Source organism: Chelonoidis abingdonii, chromosome 3 (assembly GCF_003597395.2).
Source record: "Chelonoidis abingdonii isolate Lonesome George chromosome 3, CheloAbing_2.0, whole genome shotgun sequence".
In the NCBI taxonomy this organism is placed as follows: Eukaryota; Metazoa; Chordata; order Testudines; family Testudinidae; genus Chelonoidis; species Chelonoidis abingdonii.
Window position 1 is genome coordinate 102,863,568 of NC_133771.1, and position 27,607 is coordinate 102,891,174.

The following is a 27,607-nucleotide window of genomic DNA, read 5'->3' on the forward strand; positions in this document are numbered from 1 at the left end:
CTGGAATAAATTCCCTAGGGAGGTTGTGAAATCTCCATCTCTGGAGATATTTAAGAGTAGGTTAGATAAATGTCTATCCGGGATGGTCTAGACAGTATTTGGTCCTGCCATGAGGGCAGGGGACTGGACTCGATGACCTTTTGAGGTCCCTTCCAGTCCCACAGTCTATGAATCTTAGTTCCTGAACTATAATTAAACCAGGTGGCATTCACTGAAATTTTTAATTTTTCTGCTTCTGGTGGTGCAATTGAGAGACTAAAATAAATAAAAATATTTTATTGTTTTGAAGATTATCAGCAATGTGGTAAGTTTTTACAATCAATGTAGTCTAGTGTCTTAAATACATGGAATTCTGTCAACCTGGTGACTATTAAGTCCCTCGCTTCTTTAAACACAAAGGTTCAAGAAAGCATCCTTAATCCTCAAATGGTTTCCTGCACTGGGAGAAAATAGATAATGCAAATATCCTAGGGTATCCTTTCCATCCCAGAATAGAGAAGCACTATCCACTCCTCTCTGACAATCTTGCTAAAAGTTAGAGAAAAGTACTGAAGCACCACCATCCAACAGATTTTAACAGCCTACAGCGTCATAAACAGTGTTTTCAGATCAGAGATATAAAGTGCTCATGTGAAGATTCTAGAGAATTGAACTCCCATTAAAGTTAATGGAGTTTCATGAATGTGCAACTCCTGCTTTAACCTGGTGTGAGCAGAATCGTGATTTTTGGATCTTGTATGTGATTAACATTCACAGAAATTCAAATATATATTCATTTTTTTCCTCAATGAGCAGTAAATGCTGAACTTTTAATACAAGTATGATTCTCCTTCTCTGAAGGGGGAAGAAGGAATGAATTCAGTCTTAAATTCTTAAACATTTTTTAAGAAAAGCTAACCACATTCAGTCTTTTTTCCTTTAATTTGCATAGTAAGGATGTCGCTGGGGTGAAGATAATGGAAACATACTTAAGTATTTCTTATACTTAAATCACAAACAGCTCATTACACTTCACATTTATGATGTGCTTTGATGTATGTCATAAAACTAATCTCTCTGGTGTAAAGTTCAAAACCAACTAAGGTGTGTAAAATCTCTATATATTAACCTACCTTTGAAAAAACTCATTGACCACACTATCAGCTAATCCTGTGATACAGACCGGGCACAGCTGCATGTTGCATTTCATTGTACATAGTTCTGATGTTGGTGGCTTGATTCTTTTGGTGAGGCATTGTTTAAAGCTCAGTGAGCAATGTTCAGCTGTTCTGAATATTGTGTCTTCTGTCATTACAGTGCTCCCTCTACCATTAGAAAATAATTCATATAGCTTGCATGCCTTCCATACCACATTATACAATATAATTAAGCATATTAAAGGTAGTAATTCATGGATATTACCAAGGATTGCTTCTTAAAATTTCCATTAAAATAAATCATGCCTATTGCCCAAAGACAGGCTCGAGCAGAGTACCAAGTCAATGGGACACTGGCTTTTGCCCACTGTGGAGGTAAGCTCTCAAAGCTTCCATCACCTGCACAGCACTTACAGTGGTACTAGTAACCAACCTACCTTCAGGCTGCTTGTGGACAGTGTGCCTGCTGAACTCCTCATTCTCCACCATGTCAGAAGAATTGCACAGTTACACAATGCACAGCATCCAGCAAAAGCTATTGGGATATTTTTTTCTTTGCTGAGATCAAGCCATGCCAGAAGGCATCTCCAGCTGTCCTTCAATCCCCCCGATGCACACTCCACAGTCATTCTGCTCTGGCAACAGTTAACCGTCCCTCACTTATGTTCAGATGCCTGGTATATGGCTTCATAAGCCAGGGAAGTAAACGGTTTGCAGGGTCACCAAGAACAACAAATGGCATAGAAACGCCATTAATGTCAATTGGTTGGTCTAGGAGAAGGTTCCAGCTTTTGTCTTGTCAAAAGTCCTCTATTTCTAAAAATCCAAGTGTCATGGACAACTTCTGACCATCCAGTAATGATGTCGGTCCATTGCCTACAGTGGTCTACCACAGCCTACGTAATCATAGAAAAGCGCCCCTTTTGATTATGCACTCAAGCTATTCAGGGATGTGTAGTATGGAGATGTGTCCCACCTAAGCCCCAGCACCATGTGGGAAGCCCATGCCTTTGAATCTATTTCCTGAACCCTCACCAGCCATACTGCTCCGTACAGCAGGATACACTTTATGGCATGAGATGGGGTATCCACCCACACAAGGCCTGAAGGGGTTAAGGTGGCTAGCTGGGCCAATTAACTCTCCAGGTTGCACCTGGAGGAGTAGCCAGGGAGCAGTGAAGTTACTACACATGAGGCTCAGCTGAACAGGAAGAGGAGGGGGCCTGTATGAAGCTCAGGAGCTGAGAACACAAAGGGACTGCAGGGAGGTAATCTGCAGTAACTCCTTAGGAGAAGGGAGGTGTGTTTGGGGGTTACAGAGCTAGACAGCCAACAGTTATGCCCTGGGAGGAGGGAGTTTGGGCTGACAAACCCTGAGAAGGGAGGAGACACAGAAAGGTAGGAAAGCTCAGGGGTAAAACAGCAAGGTATGGGATAGGACAGACCTTGGCTTCTGTCAAGAGGGCCCTGGAACCTGGAGTAGAAGGTGGGCCCAGATTCCTCTATCAGCCACTGGGGAAGTGGCATGGACCAGAAAGTGGACTGCCTGAGACAATTTGCCGTGAAAAGACTTTGATATCTCAGAAGGGGAGAACCATAGTGACCTCACTGGAGGACCAATTTGGAAACAGGAAGCCACAGCTCCTGGAGCGAGAGGGGCCACAGCATAAGAGAAGATAGGTGGAGACACCACCAGACGCAGGCACAGCACCTGGAAAGAGCTAATCTCCATAGTAGCCTAGTGGTGAGTGGACCCCTGTGACATGGCCTTACATGCCTTGATAATAACCACCCATATGGTTTTTTGTGGGGGGTTTTTCCCTTCTCTTTTTTCAGTGCCAAATTGCTATCTGTCAGTGGTAGTCAATCTGGGGTTGCATGCTTTCATATGGCTATTGCCTTGCTTTCTCCACTACCAAGACAGGAACACTAGGACATCTGTCCTGCAGGGCTGGATTGAGTCTGGTACGCAACTTGAGGAAAATGCCCTTCCACATCTGGAATTCTGGGTCCATTGCTGGTCATCCTAGGCTTGCATCACAATCTGGTTCCACTACTTGGTGCTCATAGGAGTAGCTGAAACAAACTGTTCCACCATGTGCAGTTGTTCTGTACCAGTGAGTCTGATGCATTCAATGTCCACTCATCCTCAGGTGACTGAGCACTGCAGTTTTGCAAATACAACTGAACTGTATGCCCTGTACTTAAATATGGAGAAAAGTGATGTATTGCATCCGTGTTTGCGGCAGAGTTCAAAAACATATATCACTAGAGCAGTAGATTATGGGAGGAACAGAGGGAGTTGTGGGACTTTGACTCCAAATTTCCACAGCTCCCTAAGAGTGGCTACCTGTGCTGGCGCACAATGTGAATCCACTCTACTGAAATAGCTTTGTCAGTGACACTATGCTAATAGGACTTTTGCTCGTACTACTTTCTAGTGTAAGCCAAGGTCTAAAAAGCACTCTGCAATGCTATATTATGTTTATAATATTCAGGGACATAATCCACTATTATCTCTCTTCCAATATCTGTCCTCAAGGGAATGAGGAAATGTTTCCCAAGTATGCCATGCCTTTGGAGTAGGCCTACAACCAAGCACTTTGAACCCAGTCTTTCTAATAACATTTTGTGCAGAACAGGACACTTATTAAATTAAACATTACAACAATTACCTTGTCTCCAAACAAAACAAACTTCCACAATGTCCTGACTATTACACGGAGCTGGTTCTCAGCTAATCCTAAGTGATATATAAAGGTCAAATAATTATCATCCCTGTGAAGTATTTACATATGATTTTGATTTTTAAATGGGAAGTTGAGCCAGAAAGACTGACTTGCCCAGGGAAGAGAGTAAAGGCCATCTCAGTGTGTTAAGACTCAGGAGCAAGGAACAGGAGTTCTGTATGCTGGTAGGCCAGAGAAATTTTTGTACTGACATTCAAATAAAACAAAAAATAGTATCTCACCTCACATAACTTGGAGCCAGGAACAGGTGGCAGGATAGTAAATGTGATCCTTTGTTTGTTTAAAGGAGGCGGTGATATACATGTACAAGCTGCTTTGAACAAACTTCATGAACATATTAGAAACAGCCCAAATCAATTTTCCCTAAACATGAAGTATAATTGCCACTTTTCTTCCAAACATTTTTGCCTTCCAAAATATTTATTGTGGATACTGCAGGGTGAAAATTTTATTCTATAATATTTTTATTTACTTTTCTTAGAGCAATTCACCGTTGTGAAAGTAAAAAAATATTGCATCCACTTGGAAAATGCAGTGCTGGAGAACAGCTGACATTGATCTCAAGTTAGCATGGGTAGCAATGCCCTATCATCAAAAAATCCTCAGATGATCTCTCTCCATAAAAAAATCTTGACGTTTTCATTTCCCATTAAATCCACATTTCTGTAAATCACTGGACAAACTGCACCCCAGAGATCAGAGTTTGGTTGTGTATTTGAACATTCGTTCAACAGAATGGGAAGCCTATGCATAAGACTCAGAAGAAAAATGATGCATGTGCAAATCAACAAAATATCAATGATTGTAGAAGAACAGAGTCGAATACTGTACACAGCTGACCATGTGTAACATAACTGTAGTACAAATTGTAAATAGTAGAGCTTACAAGCCAAGATCAGGGCACTACTGTTCTAGGTATAGACCTATCCAAAGAGCCAGTCCCTCGCCGAAGAGCTTAACAGATAAAAGGTGACTAAAAGTAGTATTCCCATTTTACAGATGAGGAACTAAAAGACAAAGATTAAATATTTTAAAGACTAAGAGCCTGTAACTGAATGCAGCTCCGAGTCATAAGCAGACTATCCTTCCTTCATTGAATTCCACCTCCCTCAAAGGAAAGGTCCTTTCCTGCGATGTATTAAGGACTGTTTTGGAATTGCAAGCTACCACTTTAAGAGTGTTTGGGAGGGGGAGGATTTTCCTAGCTCTGCTTGTAGGTAAGGGGGCTTTACAGGAAAGTGTGCAATCGAGCAAGACTAGCAGCAGTCAGTCTGAAGAACCAGTGTAGAACAAGGTGGGATGAGCTGTACCTCTCTGCCTTAGGGAGCAGCCTGCTCTCTTGCGCTCTCTCGGTTGCTGTGTGCTGTTCTGGATTCTAAGACTAGAAGTAACATTATACTGCAACCTTTCTGCGACAGTATTTGATATTTTCATCTAACTTCTGTCTGCGTGCTATGAACACAACGCTGGAGTTACTTACCTTTCTTTCCCTGTGACTAGAGAGGCCAGGCCCCTGGTCAGGCAGATCTATGGGCTATGGAAAGTTGTGGTGGAGGGTGACTAGCTTGGTAACATTGTTTTCCTCCCTGGTATTCCAAGGAATCCCATCTTTTGAAGCTTCACAGGGTTGGAACTCCATGGGTTGTGTTGGGGAGAGGACAAGAGAGACAGAGGAATTCCAGTGCACAACTTTCCCCCTTCATTGGGGATGGATATTTAACTGGATAGCCAAACCTATATTAATCTTGCTCTGCCAAATACATACACGGGGAAATGGTTTAAATGTTTTATAGAATAAACTGGTTTTGATGGGTTTTTTACATCTAGATTCTTAAATATTTATTTCTACTTTCAGTTTGATCTCTTTTTTTTTTTAAACTCTCACTAATAATTCTGAGGTCAAGATTCCTGGGCAGAGATGGGTTCATTAAAAACAGTACTCATCATGTAGCCTGTCATCTTGTTGAAAATCGTAGTATAGTGGAATCACTCTTTCCTCAATCATGTTCATTAACAGGAATCTACAGAACCATTCATGGCATGAACTTCTCTGTAGCAGAGTTACTGTAATTGTGGGCTCAGCGTGTAGTATCTGATTCATAGAAAAATGTGAAGGTACATATTAACTCTAGTGCAAACAATTATAGAGGGGTGTTCAAGTTACAAATGTTTCTGAGGCACCTATAAATAGCTTTTGTGAAAGCCTTACAGCTTTCAGCTCCAACTTGTCTAGTCACAGCTCATTTTGTTAAACAATGATACAAAGAGAAGAATATTGGCAGTGACAATAGTTTAACAGTTTTGCAAATTCTTACTGAGGCAATACCAGCAGATTGACATTAGGACTCATTCTAAAACTGGGACTGCAAGTGTAACTATTCTGATCTTCAAAAATATTTCTAGGTATATATTTCAAATAATTACATAAAATTTTAATGCACCATACAGAACTTCCTGAATTTTAATATTCACTCTAAGATATAAAGCAGGCCTCTGTATCCTTCCTCTTAAATTTGTTACTTACACTCTGCTGTTGAAAAAGTTAGATTTTATTCAACAGCATGTCATTATTACACTTCATATCTATCTAATCATTCTATATTTACTAATAAGCAAAAATACAGACCTCTTAATTAAAAGGTCTGTTAGACCCTATATTCCATATATAAACAGAAAAGGGCATAATATCTTGGTTTTTTGTATGTCAGAAATAACATACATGGAGTACTTTTTGCACCTTGGAGACTAACAAATTTATTTCAGCATAATCTTTCATGGGCTATTTTCCACTGCATGCATCTGATGAAGTGGGTTTTAGCCCACAAAAGCTTATGCCCAAATAAATTTGTTAGTCTCTAAGGTGCCACAAGTACTCCTTGTTCTTTTTGCTGATAACACAGCTACCACTCTGATACATGGAGTCCTGATTCTGTCCCACTAGTTTGACACTGATGTAACTCCACTGACTACAACTGTTACTTCTCATTTACCGAAGTCCATTGAAGTGAAAGGAAGTTGCTCCCTTGACTTCAATGAGCTTTGGTTCAAGCGTTGAGTAAGGTGAGGTCCTATGGGCAGGAGGAAAAAGAAGTGAAAACTATCTTAAGTTGTGCAGTTTAAATAGCACTCATGTCAATTAGTTTGAGATGAATTTGTAAGATGAGCATCAAATTGGGTGCGGTTTAAATGAGCAGGAAGATCCAAATAAGAGGACATTTACCTATCTGCAGTAAAAACTACATGTACAGCTCTGCTGACACCACATGCAAGACTGCAATGGTTAAGTGCAATCAGTCTTTGTGTCATAGATCTTTTGTTTTAGTATGGGGAAAAGGTAGTGCAAGGCAGCACATGTGAAATGGGATGTATAAAACACTAGAGAAGCATAATGAAAGAGGTTACAAGATTTAAAAATAACCTGTATGGTGAATGTAGGGAGACCTCTGCCTCAGACATCTGGCAGAATAACAGATTATGAAAGAACCCAATGTGGGTGGAAAGGCTCCATCAATATAAGTTGCACCAATATAAATTGTATAAATCCGTGATGGTGCTTCAATGTCTCATGCAGCATTTTACTGTGTTTGGAGGTTGAGCAAATCAGTGGTACTGCTGTGGCTACACCGCCTCTCCTTGCAGGGATGGAAATAGACACAGAGGGAGGGCCTGGATTCATACTGACAACTGCATTTTTTTTTAGATGTTTTGGTTTGGGATGTAAGTGATTCAATATTCAGATTAAAGTGAGTAAATATTGGGACACATTGTCTGAAACCTATTCTGCTGATGAGTAAACCTGTCCTTGGTGTATGTGACTGCTGTTCTGTCTGATCTATCTGTCATGGTCAATATTACAACTCCCATTTCTGGTGGGGTGATACATAATGCAAGTCTGTCTTTAACCTTCCAGACTCAAGATGTTCCTACCTTCTGACCTCTTTCTAAGGGAGACCAAGTAGCAAATGAGTCTCTTTATGTGGCAGTGTTTGTATAACATGTTGACAAAGTGATAGTGTTCCCCTTTAATTATGGTTCAGAGTGGATAAGAGCTTACTACTGCTGTCAGCTAATACAGTAAGTCCTTTTGCTCACGTGGTGAAAGCGTGTATTTTTATTGCTCAGTCTCAGGCTTTTTGCTCTGTCCCATTCCTTGTCCTTTATACATGCTCCATTTAGACCTTTATCCTGCAAACCGTTACCTGTGTGTAATATTTACATAAAGGAGTAGTGCCGTTGAACTCAGACTTTTCATGAGCATAAACATCTGCCAGATTGGAGTCTTTAATTGTAAATTACTCAGAGCAGGAACCTCTTTCTTCTTACCTGCCTACAAAGCACCTCATGTACTCTTGGTCAATATGAACCTTAAGCGACAAGCTTAACTTATTTTACCAGGGTGAAAAGGCCGCAGGGATACTCTAAATCACATACAAGCAATTAATCCAATGATAGTGGATCCATGCTGTGGATAAATGAGGCAGGGGGGGGGGGGGAATGAAGCAATGTGGACAGAGGATAGCTGTTTAAAATGGAATTTGACACTGGGTCGGCCATCTGTTACTTCTCTCAAAGGGGTTTGAGACATAATTGAACCAAGGTTAGAAACCACCCACAGCTGTTACTTAAAATATATAAAGGAGAAGAGACTACCAGTTGTTATGGTTACACTAGACTATCACAGGAATAAACATACTAGATTTCTGTGTGGTAAAATATTGGCAGCATTTATAAGATCCTGGCTGAAGAAAATACTGCTGGATTGGCAAAAATGTTAAAGTGACCACATAGAAGCCTATTCTAAATTATTGCCTCCTAAAACCATACTCCTGTAAGCCTGTTCTAGAGGAGACATTTGAAAGATTTTTTTTTTTTTTCAAGGACCAGCTTGGAACAGGTTTACATCTTTCTTCCATCAGCATGGCTTTGATCTAAGTTTTGTAAAGGAAGACTTCTCATATGTCTGCAGAACTCGGAGTGAACTGGCTTGGCTATTTTTGCATGGGTATGATCTCTGGAGCACAGTAGTGTACTGCTCCAATATTACCCATTTTGAAAGGAGGATTCCTTAGATGAGCAGAAACCTTAAGGTAAGCAGGCCAGTAGGTTGCAAGTAGGTTTCCAAGGGCTGGCTGACTATCTGAAATACTAGCAGTCACAACTTAAATTTAAATGCTCCAGGAGAATGATTCCACGTAGTTGATTATACTGTACTATAACAAAAGAATGCTTTGACAGGATAGTCATCACTTGAGATTGTGACCCTACAAGCAGTGTCCCAGTGGAGAATGGACCAAATCATTTAGCCACTTGCTGAGTCACACTGTTAATTGAATGGTGATCAAAATATTAGTTAGTAAGAGGAATATTTAAGATAGGTGATTTCAGTCTCTAACTTGGCAAGTTTTCTGGACTCAAAGTAAAGCCAAATAAGTGACTTTCAAACCAGCACTAAAGTTACACTATCTGGAGCACTGAGCTGGTACATGCATACTGCAGAACAAAGCAGAAGCTGTAGATAGTGCATCCAATTCTACAGAAGATTTCAGCTTCATTTATTTGGATGTTTCCTGCATAACTGTGGTACATTCCTACGCAATCTGGCAATGCTGAGTAGACCTGGCCAGAAAATGGAAATGCTGCTCCAAATTTTTTTTTCTTTTTGAAGGGGCAAAAAGTGTGAATTTTTCCACAGGAAAGGATTTTCAGAAGAATTCCATTGACAGAACAAGAGCAGAATTTTTTGGCTGCTGGTGGTCCTCCTGGAAGGCTCTTGCCAATTCCCTGCAGGCAGAAAGTGAAATTGAAAAAGCTTTTCAGGCAGCCAGCAACCTCTTTATATTTTCCTCATGGAAAATCAGTTTTTCCTCCTAAAATTGAAATTTTTCCTTGGAAAATTTTAAATTTTGTGAAAAGGTCATTTTCCATTGGGAACTTTCCCAACCAGCTCTAATTAGAAGCAGCATTGAGGATAAAGCTGTCACACAGCTTTTCAGCAAGCAAAGGTATGACTTGCAAAGAGGTTTTTGCCTGGCCATTTAGCACATACCTCATAAATCCATATATGGACACATTATCTGAAAGCCTCACTCACGCTGAATAGTACCTTAATACATAACACTGACGCCAGTGGGGATACTTGCATAGCAAGGCACTATTCAGCATGCCAAGGGTGTGAAAATCTGGACCAAATGACCAGTGAGTAGGAGAGACCCATAACTCTTTCAAAAGTTAAACCAAATTATGCCCAGATAGTTTAATGAAATATCCACCAATCTCTGCCTGTATTATATAGAAGTTAGGGTATGTAATTACAGTTGCATAAGTATAACTTAATAATTATCCACATGCAAACCCCTACGCAGCTTGTGCTATATGACTTTAACATGTATAAGTGACTCCCAGGATGTGTATGTAAAGTGGTGTCCTAAAAGGTGAGTCATGCCTGTGCAGAAGGCCAACATATTGCATGAAGCCCACAAAAGAGGGTGTCAGGGGGATAGAAAGTGGTACGAATACTTTGTAGCTGGCATTTTGTATAAGTGTGGCTTTCACCCAAAGTCCGCAATGAGCAGCAGACAGCATAACCAACCATTGATAAGAGAATACAGTATGATTTTTTTGGTATCAATATGACTTGTATCTAATGTTTGTAATGCACTTTGAGATCCGTTATGGGAGGGCAAACCACCATTATTCTTATGTGCACTGATTTGCTGAGCAGCTCTTATACCAGGATTTTTCAAAGGCAGGAAGTGGACACATTTTTAATTCCATGTTCCCCTAGATTTAGTAACAAATTCCTAAAACTGAAGTTATTAGCAGCCTGGTTAAACAATTTGTTTTGGTATTGGTCTGAGCGGTCTGCTCACTTGTTTAAATACTTTGCATGGTAGGGAACCCTAAACTAAAAACACATCTACAATATATATTTTGAAAAAGTGACAGATGCCTAAACTGTACTGTAAAGATTTCTTATGCATGAAAAAAGAAATGTACTGCTGCTATGTCTTAATGTCATTTAAGCTCATGCAAACAGTGCTGTAAAACTAAGGATTGGATTATCCGCTTGGAGGAAAGCCAGATAAAGTACATTCAGACTGGGGGCGAACTAGAAAGCGGGATCGAGAACTCCAGAGCATGTTCCCCTTATTTCCACCATCCCATAGAAGCCTGGTTGGGAGTCAGGCTCCGGGGGTAGAGAAGTAAAAGCACTAGGGAATAACTGCTCATCACATTAGATGCCCCCCATGTGGCTTCTCTGTGTAAAATAATTCTGATGGCATCAGAATTTTGTGGTAACTCCTCCCACTCAAGGGAGCATTCAGGGGCAGCTACAAATTAGTGGGGACCATGTGGGAATGCTCCTCCTGAATTAGCTGTGTTGCCATGGGGAAGAGGTTCCCAAGCAACAGAGCAAAGGCCCTGAGCCTTTGTGCATTTGAACAACTGCAGGTGTAAGGCACCAAACTTCCAGCCCACCGTTGCAGAGCTTCTAGCAGAACATTCCCCCTTCAAAAGTCCTCTCTCTAGGGAGTGGGACAACGTTTTTCATCCTGTTCTTGCGATAACATGAGAGAGTGGGCCAAACTTAGAAAAAGTCATTACAAATACATAAGAAATCAGGATCCCTCCCAACATGGCAGTGGGGTTTCACGACTTCCTCCCTTTGAGTCTCGGCTCTCTACTGTGGTGCTTTCAGTATCCTTGTCTCTGCTTTCTAGTTTTAGCTCCTTTAGACACATTCAGAAGTAAGAATAGGATTGCACTATTGTGTCCATAGATCTCCATGTTTATATGAGTGCACCAGCCTTGCAGTGTCCTCATGTTTATACCCATGAATATCAATGGAATGAAAGCAGAGGAGCAGATGTTAGTTAATATGGGGAGAGGGGTGGTGGGAGTCATTAATCTATATAAAACCAGTTGGTTTTCAATATCCCAAACAATATCAAACTTAAACAGCTCTGGTGATCCGAACAAAATGGGCAGATAGCTTAACTCCTACTAGGGAAATTAGCAACACTACAATGAAAAGAGAGATGATCTTGTGGTTAAAGCACTAAACAAGGAGCTGCAATTTCTGATGGCAAATCCTGGCTCTGCCACAGACTCCCTGTGCAAGTCACTTCACCTCTCCTCAGTTATCTATAAAATCAGGATCCTAGTACTTCCTTCCTCCCACCTTTATTTGCCCTGTCTATTTAGACTGGAATCTCTTTGAGGCAAACACATGTACTTACACATGCACATAGTGAGACAGTGCCACGCTCAATGGGGCCCTCAATAGTCTACATATGATAAATCTCACCACTGCTGCTGCACTTTTGTTGACTCAGCAGAGAAATGGTAATTGATCAGAATGAGCCATGAGGGTACTCCTCACTCTCATAGGCGATTTCTCTACAGATGATCTTTATGGGGGTCGATGTGGAGAAGTCTGCAATGCTGCTGCCTGTACTAAACCTGTTCTATGGAATAATCTGAGATCTTCAGTCTGCATGTCAATCTGACACCTTTCCCATGCACCAGTTTTGCATTTTTTTTTATGGCGGGGGGGAAATACTAAATTGAAAGATTTTTCTCTTTACCAGCACCATCCTTTAACTTACCTAGGGGTGACCAGATGTCCCAATTTTATAGGGACAGTCCCAATTTTGGGGTCTTTTTCTTATATAGGCTCCTATTACCACCCCCTGCCCAATTTCACATTTGATGTCTGGTCACCCTAAACTTACCACATACAAAGAACAGAGGAGTACAATACATAAAGGCCCCATGAAGAGTTGTACAGTGCTTAAATTGAAGGGCCTGATCTTGCAGCGTGTCGTGCTACAACTCCCACTACCATCCATGGAAACTGGACATGCAAAGTGCTCATCAGACTACAGGCCTAGGTAAAGGTGCACAAAGAACTGCAGCTGCTGTGTTTTTAAGTAATACACACTCACATACTAACTGAGCAATAACAGCATTCACTATACAAGCAAGTTTTCCACTCAGTGCCTTGCACTGCTGTGAATATTTACTATTTCCAGCACACACATTGAAGCAGGAAACAATTCACCAAGTATCAAGGTAATTAAAAAAAAAAAATCGTAGGAGGAAAAAAGAACAAAGTACGCAGAGCCTTTTCACCTCAGTAATCTATGGAATACATGTTCCTCTCGCTCCCTCTATGTAACCATATCACCTTGTGACAGGGAGATGTTTTGTTTGAGTCAAAAACTTGTTCTTATGGACGGTTATTATATTTTATACATACACGCGCGTGCATGAATTGGGCACAACTAATGTCTCTCTTCTACCCCCACCCCAAGTGAAAGGGCAGCACTCCCCCCCCTTCAAAAAAAACAAAGATCAGGTAAGCCCAGTGACTGAGGGGAGTTTTTTTGCTGCTTGACTCTTTAGAGAGTGTTTACCAATAAAGAATAGTAACTTTGCTGGCAGAAAGTGTTTCTACCTGCTGTACACGAAAGGCATTAAAGACTCCCAACCTGTGGGAGCTCATGTGCTCTCTCTGCAAATGCACCTGTTCCAGACGTTGTTAATTCTCCAAACTACGCCCTGCACCTCATTGCAGAGGGCAACTTCTGACGTTTTCTAAACTTTGCTCCTCTGATCTGTAACCTACAGACTGCACCCCCCGAGCCTTTGTACTGAACCCTGGGACAGCATTCCTGCGTCACCAGGTTGCATGGCAGTAGCAGCGGCGACGTCTTCCCCCAGCTCAGACTGCCTGTGCACTGTTGTTCTCCCTGAGCAGGTGAAGTTTGCCGAGCGCTCTACCTTACCTTGAGGGGGACGTTTCTTCGCTCTCTTTCGCATGACTCTCGGCATTGTTGCCGCTGGGGTGGTAGGCTGTTAAAACGACTCCCGGGGAAGCAGACAGCCAGTTCATGGTGCGAGTAGCAGCATAATCTTTACAAAGATACTAACGCAAAGAAGGGTAATGAAGTTCCTGCTAACGCCTCACTTGGCAACTCAGCTCATTAGCATCCCCCAGCTCCTCCTCTGAAGATCAGCGTTTGCAAAACAGAGGAGGAAGGAGGGGAGGAGTTATTTATGTGAAATGCTTCCCGTCTCTCCAATTAGACTCTCTGATTCATGAGTATTGTTAAACGAGGAAATTTCTTGCTTCTTTTCAGTGTTTTACTATTATCTTATTTAATTACTTAAACATCTAAATAGGGTACATTCAACCAGTCAGAACAAGTGTAGAAAGAAACTTAGTCACTAGATAATACGAGGTCCCAAGAAAAGGTAGTTTTGTTTTCCAATTCCTGTTTCCATATGATGAGGTTTTGTTGTTTTTTTCTGGTCACTGCAACATGAGTTTCCACTTTCCTTAACCCCTTGCTGACAGATTCAGAACACACACGGCAAAGGCAAATATGAGTACAGCATAGAGGAGCTGATATAACCAGATTCATATAGATCTCCCAGCTCAGACTGTACTCATAATGATTACCCAGCTTAGCTTTCCAAAATACAGCAGATTCTATTTTTGTCAGTTTGAACCGTTAAGAAACTTACAGGCTGCCTATCAAGCCAGTCTGCCCCACCCCCAATATGCGCTGGGTGTATACAATACCAAAAATAGAATGTATTTTTTTATATGGTAGTCCAGGGTAGGCAACCTATGGCACGCATGCCAAAGGCAGCATGTGAGCTGATTTTCAGTGGCACTCATGCTGTCCAGGTCCTGGCCACCAGTCTGGGAGGCTCTGCATTTTAATTTAATTTTTAAATGAAGTTTCTTAAACATTTTAAAACCCTTATTTACTTACATACAACAGTTTAGTTACATATTATAGACTTATAGAAAGAAACCTTCTAAAAAATGTTAAAATGTATTACTGGCACGCAAATATTTAAATTAGAGTGAATAAATGAAGATTCGGCACTGGACTTCTGAAAGGTTGTCAACCCTTGTGGTAGTCTGTCAGGATCTGGGTCCTATTGTGGTAGGTGCTGGGGAAACTCCGAAATTGATAAAGTTCCTGCTCTACAATCTCAGGCCCTGATCCTGCACATTTTTTTTCTTTTTACTCATGTGACGAATCCCACTTACTTCAATTTGATTACTTGTGTTAGTAAAGTTATGTGCACACATAAATGTTAGCAGGATCAGGGTTAATTTATGACTGGACACAACTAATTATTGTGACAAACAAAGAGTAGGAAAAGGGAGAGAAGGAGGAAGAGAGTAACAATAGTTGTTTCCATAGGATAGCAATATTTGTAAATCAAAGGTTTGAGTCCGTTCATTTCCATAAAATATATAAATGAGTTTATATAACAGCAATCTCCACCAGCCTTCAATGTAAGACTGCTTTTAAAAGCCTTAATACAATATTATTAGTTTAGAATTAAAAGGATACAGTCAACTGAAAAATCAGACTTCACTCTTCAAATTTTTTACTTGTTACAAGTGATACCCTAAGAGTGCTGTAACTAGAAGATGAGAAGAAAAACATATTCTTCTCTTCCATTGGTTTACTTTATGCACCAGACAGCACTTAGTGCACAGTCTGTCACTGAATCACTATAGACAATTTCCCTTATTGGCATTTTTCACGAGTTTTTTTAATTAGAAAAAATAGTTAATTGTAAAACTACAGTAACTGGCAGTGGGAAGTAAGGGTGGGTGCTTTGTCCCCAGCATGACTGAGAAGCTTCAGGGCTGTTCCAACTTGCACCCAGCTGCTAATAGCTCCAAGGCAACATTTTGACAATCAGGGACTAATTGGGGTAGCCAGAGTGCAGGAGGTCCCTGGTCAGGCCTCTTTCTCCTCGACATACCACCTGCATGGAGGGTTGGGTGGGGAGGTGCTATAGCTCCATACCATCCATGAATTCTCAAGAGTGCAGATCTATGGGCTTTTCAGTTGCTTTGTGTTGGCATATCAGAAAATCAGAGTCAAAGCAAAGGTTCTGTCCCAGTGTGTTCAAAGCTATGATTTTCACAATTCTAACGAGTCCCTTTCTGTACATGTATATAAGTACTTACATCATAAACCTTGGTATCTAAATTATGATTCTGTGTACCATAAATATATTCCTTGATGTCTGCATATTGTAATTTCCTTGGGCTTTTTTAAAAAAGAAAAAACAAAGATTACACATAGAAATAAAAGCTCCTATGCACATGTGTGTGTTAGTGTGTGGTTTAATATTTAATGACTTCAGTGCACAAAGCAAGCTGTTTGCTAGCATGCAAATACCTGGAGTTCTGTACCTACATTTATTTAAATGATCGCACATTGAAATAAACATCTATGGAAATGGTTAGTCCCTTTTATTTTTCTGCCTGGCTGATCTCCAAAATGGAGATCCAATAACTTTGACCTATGGCAGCTCTGAAAGCCTTTCCTAGTTGAGAATCAGCCAGGGAAGAATGTGCCCTCATGTTTGAACACTGGGAGAGTCACTAAGCAAGATCAACATGTCCTTCAAAAACATAAGATCTCCCTGTAAGCTCAAAAGCTTATCTCTCTCTCACCAACAGAAGTTGGTCCAATAAAATATTACCTCACCCATCTCTCTGTAATATCTTGGGTCCAACATGGCGGCAACAACAGCACTGCATAGAATGTGTCCTTCAGAGTCAGTCTTGAGCACAGTTGCTGCTTATAACCATTGATCTGGCAGAGTTAACAAGTGAAATCCTGACCCTGTTAAAGCCAATGAGATATTTTGCCAATGGGACCAGGACTTGATTCAACGGTTTCTCTTTTGGAAGGGTAGCTACAGAATATCTGACTGCATGTTCTCTCACTGGTGGGGAAGGGGTAATATCCCTGTAGAACTGAGAGAAGCTATCCAAGGAAATTCAGTGGAGCATCTGTGGGCCAGCAATTATAGAGGTTTCTTTCCGCTATGCAACCTTTCAGGGCCATCTTCTGCCTGGTCCGTAGATATTTATGCAGCTGGGGTTTTTTGTTTGTTTGTTTGTTTTTGGGGGGGGGGTAGAAGTGAGGGGGAGTAATTGCAATTCTACCTGACCCTAATGTGGGCTCTGTAAGGTACTTTCTACCACTATGTTGGTATGCTGCCTGTGTAGGGCTAGCAAGCTGGTTGAAATGTTTTCAACTGAACTTTTTGTGTAAAAATGGCCATTTGTAAATGAATTTTTGTGTGAAACTTTTCATTCTTTGACTTTTACATTTGAAATTATCAACATTTTAATAAATATTCTTAATCTTTTCCCTAATAATGGGATTTTGTTAAATATTTCTGAGGAAAAAGTAGAAGGTGGGGGAGGATAAAACCAGTCCATTCTGCACCCTTTGAAAGTTTGTTTTCATTCTTAAGCTGGGTGTATCATGCAGAACTGCACCCCATATCCAGAGGGGAGAGCAGAGGCTGCTATCACCTTATTCCCTTAGGAATGTCCAGCACCCCAAAGGAGATGGGGAGGGAAGAAAACAGGACCACTGCTTCACCTTATAACTTGCCCCTGCTAGTGGGAGTGTAACTTCATGCCTCCAAACCCTAGAGGAGTATAGCAGCAGGGGTTCTGCCAGAGCATATCTTGGAGCTGTGAAAATGCCTCCTTAGTGCTCTCCTTGCCCTGATGCAGCTCCACAGCATATCTTATGGGCTCTGTCTTAATGGCACAATTGGGGCCTGATTCTGGTCACACTTAGCTGACAATTGGAGTTACTTGAATTTTACACCAGTGTAAAACCAGAAACTATAGCCCTGTTAATGTATGTCAGTGCACCTACCATATCTGACTTTTACCTACTGCTCTTTTTGTTTTAATACACATGAAATAATTTATTGCTAAATAGTCCCTTGTTTAAGTAATGAAAGTTCTTTTGCATTATTTTTCTTTTTAATATTGAAAACATATATAAATACTAAGATCTTCAGGACTTCGTGAATTTTTAAAATTTCAGGATATTGAGTATATGCCAAACATTTTACTCAGTTACAAAACATCCTGTAAAAACTAAATAAAAATATCTAAAGTACTGTACGTTGACTTCATGCATTTCAAAGTAACTTGCCTGAACAGAATACAGAGTAGGTGCTAAAAGAATAAAAATGTAAGATGCCTTTTCTTTGATAAGCATCCTAAAAGATGCCATAATTAAGGCATAATGCATGGTGCTTCTTCTGTAAAGGAAGAATACAGGAACAAGATGCAACCGATGTGGTGACACTAGGGACTGCTCAAAGAAAATTGTACTGCAAATGGAAAAGGAAGAAGGCAGACAAAGAAAAATATTCACACTCTATTTAAGGAGTGCAGGCAAAAGATTGGGAAAGTAAAAAACATTGAATGAGTTAATACTAGCAAAACAGAGAATAAGAACTTTATTAAATATATTGGAGGGGGGAAAGTTATTAGAAAGAGAGTAGTTCCATTAATAAATGACAGTGATTGAATTAATGATGACTCAGAATTAGCAGAGATACTGAAATCTCCTCTTAAATCTCTTTAACAAGACAAACAAGTTTGGCCCAATAAATTATTTGATTTTTTTCAAATGTGGTGAGCACACAACAGTTCTTGTGGTCTTAAGAGCTTAATTCTAGGGATGCATTTTTTAAAAAAACCTTGGGACACTGCATTTGGCAGTCCACTGGAACCAGATGCCATTCTTTTACATCAGCTAAATCCAGAGTAACTCCACTTCTTTTATATCCAAGTAACCAAGAACAGATGTATATCGAAGTAACCAAGAACTGAATCTGGCCCTAAATATGTACAGGTTATGTTGTACATTTTCCTCCACTAATGTAAGTAATGTATTTTCTCCTAATAGAAATATTGTGTTCAATAAATACTGAGTTTACAATAAATATTTCTGTTCTCACCAAGAATGGAAATATGTGTTTGAAAGAAGGCACACAATTTAGTATTATCAATCAAGTATACTTGAGGGCAAGATTGAAACATATAGCCTTCAGCCACTTGAGAAATATGACTTATTTGCTGTCTTGTATCAATCTCTTTTGCTATGGAGCCCAAGACTTTAAAATATTACAGTACCTCGTTTGATGTGCATTGGTAAAACATGACTTGTACACAGTTACATTACCCCAATCAGATCACTCAGATTCTGAACACCAATTATAAAGTGTTTGGTGTGAGATCTTTACAGAGACATTATATCTACACTAATATTTTTTATTACTGTTTTTACAGAGCATATGTATAAATTAGTTTGAACTATATATTATCAGCAGTTCACTATTTAACTGAATTTTATTCTTTCATTTTCCTTCCTTTTTTCCCCCAGATACTGTCATTGTACAGATTTTTCCACATTGATGTTATGGATGATTTTCAGATTTTATGTCTTCTCTAGATATGACAACATCACCAGTTTAAAGACCACTAAGCAACCCTGTCTTGTGGTGCCATGTCAACATGAACAGGTTCCAAACTGAATTCTATGGCACTACACCAATTTATTCCAGTTGATGCTCTGATTATACATATAATTGTCCCAGGGCCACAAACAACACCACAATGAGATCACATGTTTGTTCAGTGACTCACTAGGTATATTTCTAATGATCTGGTACTTGAGAATCTCCATCACTGAAGATTTTTAAGGCCAGGTTTTACAAATGCATGGCAGTGATGGTCTGTGTATACTTAGTCCTGCCTCAGCATGAGGGAATGCTCTAGATGACCTCTTGAGGTCCCTTCCAGGCAGTGATGGATTAGCCAGTGGACCAATAGGTCCCATGCCCAGAGACTCTGGCCAATTGGGAGGCCCCAAAAAAATGGGCACCCCTGCATCCTGACCCACCCACCCAGCACGCCTGTAAGGGAGCGAGGTTGAGGCGTAGGGGCTTGCCCTGCTCTGCCCACCTGGCGCTCCTTCCAGAGCGTAGAGCAAGCCCCCTGTGCCCAGAGCCAGCTCCCTGGCAGCAGTGCTGGATGGGGAGGGGGCAGAGCAGGGTAAGCCCCGCACTCTGAGCCCATTTCCCCAGCAGGAGCGCAGGCCATGTGGGGACCGCAAGCGGAAGGGGTGGGGAGAGGTCTCCACTAACTTTGGCCCAGGGCCCCACAAAAGCTTAATCCACCTCTACTTCCAGGCCTGCATTTCCATAACTCTACCAATACAGTATTTTCTTCTCCTAGACAGTGTGGGTTTGCCTAAATTAGCCTAGACAAATTTTAAACTGAGCTGAAATCATCCCATCACCCCTGCATCCTGATCCACATTCATAAAATACTGTGGTAGCCTTTCCTTTTTCCAGTTTGTGTTTGTGGTTTCCAAATAATAGATGAAGGCATGAAATGAAAAGCTGCTCATATAGTATATGCTGAATACAAACCTATATTAAATTGGCCACTTGATATGGTATTCCACTCTATTATGTAAAGATCCACATATGTTAATACTATTCTATAGCCGCAGAAAAATACTAGAAATAATTTAGATGAGGTCTTGTAAAGAATGCTTAATATGGTTCTGTGGCTCCGGCAAATAGCAAAGCAGATTCAACAGTTTAATTTAGCTGAATGTGCAGCATGTGGTACATAAAAATCAGAGTAATCAAGACTTTACTGATATACTATACTGGAGTATAGAAGGTGATTTAGATCAGCATAATTATGCAAAGAAATTAAATCTGGGCATGAAACCACAGTCTTTGTCCACAGAGAAGCTGATCACATGTTCAGTAGCTGGCTTGTTATGTGCATTCTTAGGGTCTGATCCTGACAGATGCTGAACACCCTAAACTTTCATTATATTGATGTGTTGGGGTTGCTCAGCAGTACCCAAGGATAGCTCCATACAAAGGGAATTTTTCGTGAGCAGTATATGACAGACACAGCAGCAGCGAAATGGTACAAGAGAATAAACACACTTTCTGTTCTCAGAGAGTCCCACCAGCCTCCCCTTCATTTGTAATCTTTTTATACAGATAATTAATTAATTTATTTTTTCGTAATTAATCTGTATAATTAAACCAGCAACACTTTTCACTGTTCCCTTCCTCCTGGAAACTGTTCTAAAATGCATGTGGTGCACTCTGCTGGCTGCTTTGGTAATTATTATTTTTCAGTGATTTCATGATCAAGTATTGGTACATTTTTTGAGATTATTCGTATGAAACTAAAACACATATGAATTAATCTAAAACAAATCTCCCTGTAGTTTTGATTGGATGAGGTTCTTGTTTGATTTGTTGCTTTTGGTTGATACATAGCTGCTCTGTTTAATACAGAGCTGGCCGCGTTTTAATGGTGGGTAAAGTGCATTCATTTATCTGCTTTTTACAACAGATGTCTGACAGAAGTGGTTAGCCTAGTGGCTAAGCATAGGACTTGGGAGTCAATAGTCCTTGGCTTCATTCCTAGACCAGTCATTTACTTTTTGTGACCTTGTACAAGCCACCTAACAGATCCCTGCCTCAGTTTACCTTTCTATACAATAAGACTAATAATATGCATATTACAGAGCTGTCTGAGGCCTATTTAATCCCTGTTAAATTGTTTTAAAAGTCACTCCCTATGTGCAAAGTATTGTTATTTGTTAGTCTTTTCGTGCATGTTACATTGAGGATAAAATGATGCTGATTTGGATTGAACTGTCTGTATTAATGAGGGCAGGGTAATGTCTTCAGGAGCAAATGCTAAATCTACTGTGCTTGAGTTCTGGTCAGTGACTTTACCTGAGATACAGGAAGTTTGGGGAGAACTATATGACAAAACCTATGCTTTGGAGCCAGGTCACTTCTGGCTAGTCAGTGTTGAGGAGCTAGGTCCATTTTCATTGCTGACTGTCAATACCTCCATTACTGTGGGCAGATTGCTGCCTTCTCAGTTTTAGTTCAAGAAACTACCACGTGGCCCTGACGAATGTGGCCAATTATAATGCTGAACTAAATCTTCTAATTTTTGTTAAGACAATTCTTGTCATCTTGTCTTTTCAATATCCAACTGCCTTAAATCTCCTTAACCCAGCCAAGTCTGGGTTTTAACCTGGGTATGGCATGGAGAGTGCACTGGTTGCATTAGTGGCCAGTGATGGATGCAGATCAGGTGTCCATTTGAATACTGTTCTCTCTGTTGATTTGCCTGCAGACTGTAGCAGGTATGGAGGAGACTGCTCAGATACTTTCTTACTATATGTTCCCAGAGGAAGGTTTCTGTGCACTTCCTTTCTTGCACTGAGGATGCTCTCACATGGGGTTTCAGAAGCTTCCATTTTATCTCCCTTCTTGTACAATGGGTGTATGGGACCATTGTCAGGGTCAGTGTTGGGCAGAAGCTGTAATGTATTCAATATGCTGATAACTCAAGTCTGTGTCTCATCCAGTCCAGGCAGTAAACTGAATGCTGTATCCAGTGTCTGGTGGATACAGTGGGAGTTGGATGAGAGTTAGTTGGCTCAAACTTTAATCAAATCAGATGGAAATGATGTTGGTAGGTAGAGAGAAGCTATTTGAAAAAATTCAGATGCTATCTGCTGCTTTGATTAAAGATGTGTGTCTGCCACTTGTTAATATTCGGTTCACAGGAAACCTGTGCATACAACTAGTTCTCAGGCCAGTCTTGGATGATCAGATCTGAGAGGGGACCAGGATGGCTTTTGTCAATTTACATCTGGCTAGGAGTTAGCAACCAATTATTTCAGATGCTCTCCAAGTCACTTTGCAGTTTGGCTCTGTCCTCTTTTCTTTGTTACCCCTCCAATTTTGCTATTGCCTGTAAATTTGATCACAGCTGAATGTACACTAGAGACACACCTGTTAAAGTAAAACATGAAGCAGCCAGGCAACATAGAAAGGTGTTGTTGTTTTTTAACTTAGTCAAAAAAGCCTATGAAAATAGTGAGTTCTGGACTGGGGCACAGCTATCTGGAAATGTCATTGAGTGAAGATAATAGATGCTTCAAACTGCGAGAGAAGCAATTGCATGGACCACCATTGGTCCACTGACCACAGTTTGAGAATCATTGCCCTAATGAGGAGTCCGGTGGCACCTTAAAGACTAACAGATTTATTCGGGCATAAGCTTTCATGGATAGTCTTTGTTGTTTTTGTGGATACAGACTAACATGGCTACCCCTCTGATATATTGCCCTAATGGGATAATATCTGTTCCTCAGAAGTATTCCTCTGATTTACTACTGATCTTAGTATCCTAGGGAGCTGAAGTCCCCAAATTGCTGCCAGTCTTGGGTTTCCTGACAAGTTGCCAGACTCATTCTTGCTACACTTGCAGATTGTAGAAATGATCAAATGAAGAAATCCAAGTACAACATTACTATGCCTTGGGCGTAAATTGGCTCTGACAGCACAGCTGAGCACCCAAATTTTACAGTTAAGTTTGATTATAAGTATCTAACTTTATGGCACCTTGTTTTTTTGATTCTGGAGTTGATTCTGGAGTTGAAGTCTTAGTACAATTTCTTGTAGCTAGAACTGGTCAAATATTGAACAAACATATTCACAAACATTCATCAGAATAAAAACTGGGACTTTCCTTTGATACTATGTGTCACCTTTTATTTGCTTTTCATAAGCATTCATCTGAGTGAAATTTATTTCATATGAATATTCATAGGAAGGAAAATCATTGTGAAGAATTGTGCAACCATTTGCACTAGAAATCATATGCAGATGGCTCTTTGTGGGTTTGGGAATCAGCCAGTAAGAGCTGAAAAAATACCACTCATACAGCATGAATTGTGAATCCTCAAAGCGACAGCTATGGTGAATTGTGTGTAAGCTAACACACAACCATGTAAATTATTCACAAATAATTTTAAATAAGTAGCAGGTTTGTAAAAGATAATCCTGTTAACAGTCAAAGATTAAATTTTTGTTTGTGGCTATCTTGCCCAGCTCTGCTTACAACAATGTCCACCCTATTGTGAAAGGATAGGAAAGCAATGTGATAATAATATAGGAAGAAATAGAAAAATATAGGGCACAAGAACATATTATTAATGCTGAGTATTCTGGATGTAGTAAATTGAGTTACAAAAGGCTAACTTAAAGAGTTTACCTAGATCAGATGCAAACTGTGTGCTTTCTGCAGAGACAACTATTTTTAGGGTTTACTTGAGATTTTCTCATAAAAGAGTTTCTGTGACATTAGTCAGACTTATTTTGACTGTCAGTGTAGTAGCTTAATATTTCCTGGCTCTCGCACTATCATATATTTACACGAGAACATATTGCTAACCCTGAGTACAGCAAACAGACAGCAGAAAAGATAAAACACTTGTTACAAATTTTACTAATCTGCATGTGCATATATTGCAATATATATACCGGTACACACACACTATAAGGGCAAACTCACCCTTCCAGGAGGTTGCTAAGCAGAGGGCATGGAATGCTGCTGAGCGTTTAGTATAAGGGACTACTGCACTCACTGGCAAGCAAGACTCAGTGAGCAACTGCAACATGCTAATGAATGCACTTCTTTGCCTCAGTTTGGAGGAGGAACCACATGCACCCCCCTGACCAGCACGTGCTGCTGATTCCACCACAAGTAATAGCAAACTGGGAGTATAATACACATCCTCCCTAACCAGTGGACTAGATCTTTCTGTGACAGGTGCAGTGACTGGAACGGTAGTTAGCACCCCTTCCTACAACTCTCTTCAGTGCTGTTGTCAGGGTTCCCTCCCCATTCTGAACTCTGGGGTACAGATGTGGGGACCTGCATAAAAGACCCTCTATGCTTATTTTTACCAGCTTAGGTTAAAAACTTCCTCAAGGCACAAATCCTTTCCTTGTCCTTGGACGGTATTACTGCACCACCAAGTGATTTAGACAAAAATTCAGGAAAAGGGTCATGTGGAGTCCCTTGTTCCCCCAAAATATTCCCCAAGACTCTTCACCCCCTTTCCTGGAGGCTTGAGAGTAATATACCAACCAATTGGTTACAATGTGAGCACAGATCAAACCCCTTGGTTTTTAGGACACTGAAAATCAATCAGGTTCTTAAAAGAAGAATTTTATTTAAAGAAAAAGTAAAAGAATCACACCTGCAAAAATCAGGATGGAAGGTAACTTTGCAGAGTAATAAAAAGATTTAAAACAGAGGATTCCCCTCTAGGCTCAGCTTCAAAGTTACAAAAAACAGGAATAAAACTCCCTCTCAGCATAGGGAAAATTCACAAGCTAAAACAAAAGATAATCTAATGCATTTCCTTGCCCTTATTTACAATTTTTGTAATCTTAGATGCTCATTTCAGGTACGTTTTCAGAAGATGTTTTTCCTGCCTGGTCTCTCTCTCCATCCAGAGAGGGAACAACAAAGAGAGCACAAACAAAACCTCCCCCCTCCCCCAATTTGAAATTATCTTCTTTTCTTATTGTTCTTTTGGTCAGGTTCCAACCAGGTTATTTGAGCTTCTTAACCCCTTAGAGGTAAGGATTCAGTGCAGCTGCTCAGGAGGGATTTTATGCTACCCTTAGCTGTATGTTTATGACATACTTTTACTTTTTTTACTTTTGCTGTTTCTGTTGACTGTCTTTGCTGACTTCCAGTCTGCAAAGTTTTAGTCTCATTGGTTTAAAGATGCTATTACTCAAATTTTCTTGGAGCAAGATTTGAAGTAAGAATGTATTATGATTTCTGTAGGATGTAGTATTTAGAAAGTAGATGTTAAGCCTGCCTGCAGCCTCTTTAACCACCAACTCAACTACCCCTGAGAGAATCTAGCAGTTATTCATTTTGCTTTGATTTGGAACATTTTGCAAAAGTACACATATGGAGGCAATAATTTACTGTAGCTTTAATTTGGTTGCCATGTGCTGGCTGAAATATCAAAGTTCCAACCAAGCTGAAGTACCCCTGCTTTACAAGAGTCTATAACTTTCTCAATTCATAACAATGCCATTAATGAATATCATATTGTATTACGTTAGCAAAGCATTTCATGGGGTAATCCAGTCACATTCATATGAAAATGATATTGCTTTGTTTCCCCTCACCCTCAATATGGTAATACTATATTATCTGGATTTAAGAGGGCAAACTACAGTATCCCGAGTTAAAGGTTAAAGTCCAAGAGAGGTGGTGACATGTCTCTTGCTCACTCATGCATGTCTGTCTACACAGCTTACCTATCAGCTGAAGTTTACAAGTAGAGGGAATGTTTTAACTTTTTGCAAATGCCATTTGTAAAGATTTTAAAAACAAGCAGTCTATCATGCATGCAGATAGCTATTGGAGTACAATGAGTTCATTGCTACATTTTCCAAGAGCTGGTTGTTGAAAGATTAGTTGCATATTTTTGCACATTGTGAAAATCTATATTTGCAAGGAAGATTGTTACTGTTCATTGCATCAAAATAGGAAGTTGTGGAAAAGAAATAGCCTAATTCAACTGTCTTGTTTTATAAGCTTGTCCACTGTTGAAAGACCTCAGAGAAATCCTGGCCCCATTAAAGTCAATGGGTAAAACACCCATTGACTTCAGTGGGGCCAGGATTTCCTTTCAAGCCAGCTCAACACCAATCAATCATGTTTTTAGTATGTTCTGATCCACATCTGACTGGTTCCAGAACATGCGAAAAATATTCTTGCTTGATGAGCTAAGTGCTGAAAAAGCAAAACAGTTGGTGAATTTGATGAAAGTGAATTAGTGTCTAAGAACAGATACAAGAGACTGGTAGGCATAAGTAGTTAGCAAACAGTGCACTCCGATTTGTTCTTGTCTTTCTAGCTTTTCATTTGGGACAATATTTTTTCAGTGTTGTTTGTTTGTTTGTTTGTTTCTGAGGCATAAGTTTGCTTGTGAGATGAATCACACAGTATATTCCTGGGTTTCACCTCATAAAACCTTTGTGGCATTTTTTCTTGGATATGTCAGTGTTTTTAACTATTTGTGGGAAATGGTGCCAATCCTGCAAATAGCTCAGATCAACCCTGTGAGTCCCTAAAGCAATGGTTCTCAAACTTTTGTACTGGTGACCCCTTTCACATAGCAAGCCTGTGAGTCCAACACCGCCCCCTCCACCCCATCAAAACCACTTTTTAATATATTTAACACCATAATAAATGCTGGTGGCAAAGCGGGCTTGGGATGGAGGCTGACAGCTCACGAACCCCCATGTAATAACCTCATGACCCCTGAGGGGTCCTGACCCCCAGTTTGAGAACCCCTGCCCTAAAGCAACTGAAAGGAAAAAGCAGTAGGAATTGGGGCGGGGTAAATATGAATGTTTTTAGATGGCAAGCTTCTCTTTTTTGTTTGTTTGTTTGTTTGTTTTCCTTTTCTCTTGACTATCCACTGATCCACACTGCCATGGAGATGAAGATAGTCCCAGAGGCAGCACATGTGGGAGAAGAGCAGAGGCATGAGACTCTGCAAGGCTTCACTCACTCAATTTTCCCCAAATTCTTCCACTGAAGGGAGAGAGAGAATCAGGGTTTATTCCCTCTACTATCTTCTCTCCTGGAGGAAAAACTAAAAGTTCAGGCTGGGATTTTCTAAAGCATACTTATGGGGCATAGATGCTGGAACTAGGGGTACTGGGGGCACACTTAGGGGCATAGATGCTGGAACTAGGGGTACTGGGGGTATGGAGGCACCCCCTGATTTGAAGTAGTTTCCACCATATACAGGATTTACAGTTGGGTTCAACGGCTTTCAGCACCCCCACTATACAAATTGTTCCAGCACCCCTGCTTAGGAGCACAACTTTTGTTGAAAATCAATGAGGTTTGTGCTCCTAAGGACTAGTCTACACTTCAAAGTTTTGTCCCTGTAACTATGC

The 27,607-nt window shown here is 40.4% G+C and overlaps 1 protein-coding gene across 5 annotated transcripts in view; it reads right to left on the minus strand.

The window, feature by feature from the left end:
* Positions 1-27,607, minus strand: part of ARHGAP18 (Rho GTPase activating protein 18) — a 144,017-nt gene that overhangs the window by 98,569 nt on the left and 17,841 nt on the right. For 3 of the 5 annotated variants that reach the window (XM_075063940.1, XM_032803467.2, XM_032803469.2), the window contains exon 1: positions 13,678-14,299. The exons of 1 other annotated variant lie outside the window; for it this stretch is intronic. In XM_075063940.1, the coding sequence (XP_074920041.1) occupies positions 13,678-13,723 (46 nt within the window). In that variant the 5' untranslated portion in view covers positions 13,724-14,299. Of the gene's footprint in view, positions 1-13,677; positions 14,300-27,607 lie in introns of those variants that run through there. One more of the 5 variants, XM_032803470.2, reaches the window with a different exon arrangement.